The 5512-nt window shown below is 33.2% G+C and overlaps 1 protein-coding gene across 1 annotated transcript; it reads left to right on the top strand.

Annotated features, from left to right (window-relative positions):
* The first annotated feature begins 752 nt into the window (after positions 1-752).
* On the top strand, positions 753-4612 carry nicol1 (NELL2 interacting cell ontogeny regulator 1). The gene is made up of 4 exons (XM_067443940.1): positions 753-886; positions 1182-1320; positions 2492-2580; positions 3812-4612. The coding sequence occupies exons 2-4, from the start codon at positions 1197-1199 to the stop codon at positions 3881-3883; spliced, it is 285 nt and encodes a 94-aa protein (XP_067300041.1). The 5' UTR covers positions 753-886; positions 1182-1196; the 3' UTR covers positions 3884-4612.
* Positions 4613-5512: the final 900 nt, after the last annotated feature.

Genomic DNA, 5512 nt, shown 5'->3' on the forward strand with positions numbered 1-5512 from the left:
AAAACTTTTACAAATGTCATCAGTATCTAAGTTGTAAGTGCAACAGTGTTTATTTATCTATTTGTTTTTCTTTTTATGTAGCCTATTTTAATTTTGAGTTGTGCTATATTTGATGACCCTTGGCTATTACTCCTTGGCAAATGTTTTGTATACAGTTGTTGAATAAATAATGCGTTATCTGAGTTATCGGTGCTAATTTGTTGTATTCATTTAATTTGCAATATCATTTTGTTTATAAACAGTATGAACTTTTATATAGAACGAAATATAAACTAAACTTTTATATAAACTAAATTTAGTTTATACTAAATATAAACTATCCATCCATCCATCCATCCATCCATCCATCCATCCATCCATCCATCCATCCATCCATCCATCCATCCATCCATCCATCCATCTATCTATCTATCTATCTATCTATCTATCTATCTATCTATCTATGAAATATCAGATAAAATGTATTAAAAGCTGCACAAGTAGTAATGCAATACGTAATGCCCTCACGTCGATTTCTCTTTTGGATAAAAAATAATTTAAAAGCCCCTTTATTTATTTGTTCGTTCGTTTTATTGTGATATTTCTGTTTTGCTACTGACTATGCTCAACATATAGCTGATTAATTATTGTTATATTCAGAGACAAGTACCTTGTTTGTGTGTAAAGTGGAAGAATAATAATAATTTTAAAGATAAAAAGTAAGAAACCCATGTGACAAGGAGTAGCCAATCCGAGAGAAAAACGTTTTCTGGGCGGACTTCATGTAACGGTGCTCTGCGAAGGACAATAGACCTAAAAAAAACGCTATTGACGCAACGAAGCTGCGTCGAGAATAGGAGGGCGGTGGTTCGACTAACTGTACTGCTGGCTTTATTAGAGACTACAGGTAATGCAAATTAGTCCTACTTTTATTAGCTTTACTAACGCGCGTTTCAGGATTGAGACTTGAGTGTTTTGGTGGTCGTATTTGTAAATTACCATATTTTACCTTTATAAAGCAAAATATGATGCTCGACAGTCTATTATTTTTGCTTTGTTAGTCTGTCCTTTGTATGTTTTTTTTTAAAAAAATATATATATATTTTATTTGTTTTATCAAAATCTGCTATATGGTTAAATGTAAATATTAAGAGCATGTTGTCCATTGCACCGCTAAAGCGCTGTGTGTTGTGATTTGGTAGGTATTGTGAACGGTGATGCTGCGCGACAGTATGAGGCCAAGCGGAGCACTGGCGACAGCGATGCTGCTGGTACTGGTCCAGGTCCTCTGTTTCAAACCGATTCATGCCGAGGAATCAGGGACGGTCATCCCCGCTGAGAGTAAGACTGTGTGCTTTATAGACGTGTGGGCAACAGGCAATTTATCTTTTTATGTCATCAATGTTGGGTATATATTGTTTCCTGAGCAGTGTTATTTTAGTAATATTTATAAACTATTAATATTATAGTTTTTATTAATATGTTGGTTTAGCTATTTTAGCAACTCATAATAATTATTACACGTAATAGGTATTACATTATTAAGTATTAGATTATTATTTTAAAAAATGTTAATAATGTAACAATTTTCTCAAAACTGAATAAAATTGAGCTCATAATGTATACAAATTTTCACATTATGATAACTGTATTAATGTATATGTACATATGACTCACCAAAAACGTCATATTTTCATTATTGTAATAGCTTTTAAAACCTAAATAAATAAATATAAGTTTTTCCTTTTAAAAATCTAAATCCAGTCTTAAATTACATGCAAAATGCAACATAATTAAATATCCATACTATTATTATTAAACAAAGCCAGATTACTGATACTACTGCTAGTAGTATTAATAAAGGTGCAAAAGTTCTGATTTTATTTATTTATCTGTATTTAGAGTTTTAAAATGTACTGTAAATAGATACCAATGCTTTGTTTCATAAACATATAATAATAATAATAATAATAATAAAAGCATGTATATTTAAATGTTGCATTTCACAGTTAGTTTAAGACTGGGTTTAGATATTTTTTTAAATATTGTAAGGGAATACTATTGGTCTTTTTTAAAGCTATTACAATAATGACATTTTTATTACATATATTACAATAATGAAAAGTGAGTTTATAATGTATTCATTTACTCATGTAACAATAATTACATTATGAGCTCAAGATTTTATTAATTTATGAAAAAATTATTAGATTATGAACATTTTATTATAATAATGTAATATGTGTCTACATTGTGCAGTTATTACATTATGAATTTTTACAGCTATTCATTTTATATTTGTTTTGTGCTTTTGTCATTTAAAACAGTACATATATATTTAGCAGTAATATATATGTTACTAATTAGGTTTAATTTATTTTTATTTCAGCTAGTTTGAGTTTTTGTCTAATATTTATATTTTATTACAGTTATATTTCAGTTGGTAATGATCATAACTCTGGTAAAATGCTGTTTAATGTGAAATCATTACTGCACAATTTTGTTTTATTAGGCCGGCCATGTGTTGATTGTCATGCCTTCGAGTTCATGCAGAGAGCCTTGCAAGACCTGAAGAAAACAGCTTTCAACTTAGACTCACGGGTAAGACCACATTGGGAAACATTTGAGACATAAAACCATTGAATGCATTCTTTTTCAGGCTAAGGACCCCTCAGTGGATTTAAAGGGGCGGTTGCGTGCGATTTCACTTTTTTAACTTTAGTTAGTGTGTAATGTTGTTGCTTGAGCCTAAATAGTATCTGCAAAGTTACAGCGCTGAAAGTTTAATGCAAACGGAGATATTGTCTTTTAAAGTTACGGCAGTTTATTGCCTATAAAAACAGCCAGTTTGGACTACAACAAGTTTCTTCCCGGGTTGGTGACATCATAAACCCTTGTTATTAACATAAACATTGCCCCAGATTTGACTTCTGCCCGTAATGGTAAGGGGCGTGGCATTTCTGGGCAACCTGCGCTTGGCACTTCAGCCAATAACCAATCTAAGACCATTGCGTTTTTCGGAGGGATGGGCTTCATAGAAGCAGGAAGCAAACGAGCCGTTCAAAGTACAGTGGAGACAGCGGTGTGGAATAAAGGTCAAATATAAGAAAAATACGGTGTTTTAAAAAAAAGTACTAAGACATGTTACACTGCGCCCCATAAACACAACCGAGCCTAGAAAAAAAAACACGGAACCACCCCTTTAAGGTGAAATTATATGTTTATTGTGGATATTTTAGGAGAGACTATACAACTTTTTGTTGAACAGTTGAACTTTACCATCCTCAGCTTTAGCCTTTACTTTTTTTAGTTTATTACAAAAATTAATTTGAGAGCCAACAATAATTTACAGACTTCCTTCAGTATAGGGTCACAGATACCCTGTTGAAAAAACTTAATTTATAGTCACCATGAAATCAAAATGGTTATTTCTTTAATGGATTATTGCAGTATTTATTATAAATGATTTATCTGTGCACGTCATGTGCCCTTTAATCAGAATAACTCCCCCTTCCCACAACGGCATCTCTTCTCTGATGGTGTGTTTAATGTCGAGAGGGCGGGGCAACCTGTCACTCACATGACATCACTGCAGTAACAAACCACAATGATCCAATCTTTTTCGAGAAGCCATTTCACTCGGATATACATCACAATAGCAAAGAAGACTATTGCAACTTCCATTTCAGGCTGACTTTAATGTCTATTCCTGTAAATTTAGCAATTACGGAATCAAGCCATTAATGTCTAGTCAATCTGATCAATAAAACATCTTTCAGAAATTCTGGAGACGGACACCTTGAGGCTTTACGTTCACTTTCTTCTATTTCAGACGGAGAGTTTGGTGCTGAGGGCTGAGAAGAGGGCACTGTGCGACTGCATGCCGGCCAGCAGCCTGCACTAAAAGCCAGACGTAAACACTGCACTCAGATATAGAAATCATTATATATACACCTAAAAGTATACTACCTGCTCTTATCGTAATACACACATTTTTATTCTTTCTCAAACATGTTTCTTGTCATGTGTCAACATGTTTTATCTCTCTTCATAGTATGTGCATAGAGTATCATAAATACACATTCCTGACTGCAGAAGTCAACACAACATTCCACAGTTTAAATGACAGTTATGAGAGGCACATATTAGACCAGCAGCTAGTACATTTAATTTTACACAACTCTGTATAAAGACAGGGCTAAGTGTTTATTCTCCAGGCACAATGCACTGCAAAATATTCTGCAAACATAAAACCCATTACTTATTATAATTATTTGCACAGTAGACTATATGTTTTTTTTAAATATTACATTTCTTTTTATATTTGTGTTCTAGAAATATCTGATTAACAGTCATAATAGTCAAGCATATATTGTTTTAGATAAATGATATATCAGAATGTAGATCTCCAGGAGTTTAGAGAGTGCTGTAAGATTATTAGATGATAGATATACGAATCGAAAAGAATCTGCATGTAAAGCGATTGTCTAGAATTTTATATGAGGATTTATGAAGATGGAACTTAAAGGGAATGTTTCTATAGAGAATACTTTGGTACGAAGATGTAAGTTCATAGATGTAATGTCTTTTTTGTGTGTAGAAAAAAAAGTGCATTAAAACACATGACGCCATATTTTACATTGTAAATTACTTGTGTCGCTATTACACCCCTCCCCCAACACAGTTGTCAATACTCGTAAAATATTGTATTATGTAATCATTCCTTTAGATTATCTGAAATCAGCAGCTACACTACATAATAGAGTTTATTTTGAAACCGAAATCCCCCGTACCGCACAAGCTAATACAACATCAAGCAGCTTTCTCGCTTGTAACGCACTGCAAAACCAGATGGGGGCGCAAGGATATAAATGTTCTGCAAACTGTCGCAGCAATGCAGCACTTCCCGTTGGGGTGTGAAAATTGTGAAAACACAGCTCTGCAGCGCCAGCGATTTTTTAAGGGAAAAAATACACACAACATCAGTAAACAGGGGGATTCAGAGAATGCCTCGGCCCCCGCTGTTACAGTGTAAAACTGCAGTGTGACGCCATTCTATTGACACTGACTGGTGGTAAATAAATAACCAGTTCGTTTGCATCAACTTATAACTGGTTTATTTTAGTTAAACAGGGGTAAAATAGAACATTTGGTTAAAAAAAGATGCACAGTGCGTTTTCATATTGCATATTATGAGGTGCAGAAAAAAAAGTTTCTGTCTGATCTCTGAGATGTACAGAACTCGTACAATGAATCAATGCATTTCAATAAAACTGAAAAACGCTTTTGTGAGGATACAGATGGGAGGGAAACACCTATTTATCACCCTGAATTTATATAAGTAAGTATATTATAATGATAATTTAACACAGATTCTGTTTTATATAGCTTATCACAGAATACAAATGTTTATGAGACAAAAAAGGGGGTGATATCAAACACACATATACATACATTATCCCTACATACATTATCCATTGATCAATCAGGTCTTAATATAAGAACTTTGCACTTTCATTTCCTATACCTCCCA

The sequence above is a fragment of the Pseudorasbora parva genome, chromosome 1, assembly GCF_024679245.1.
Source record: "Pseudorasbora parva isolate DD20220531a chromosome 1, ASM2467924v1, whole genome shotgun sequence".
Lineage (NCBI taxonomy): Eukaryota > Metazoa > Chordata > Actinopteri > Cypriniformes > Gobionidae > Pseudorasbora > Pseudorasbora parva.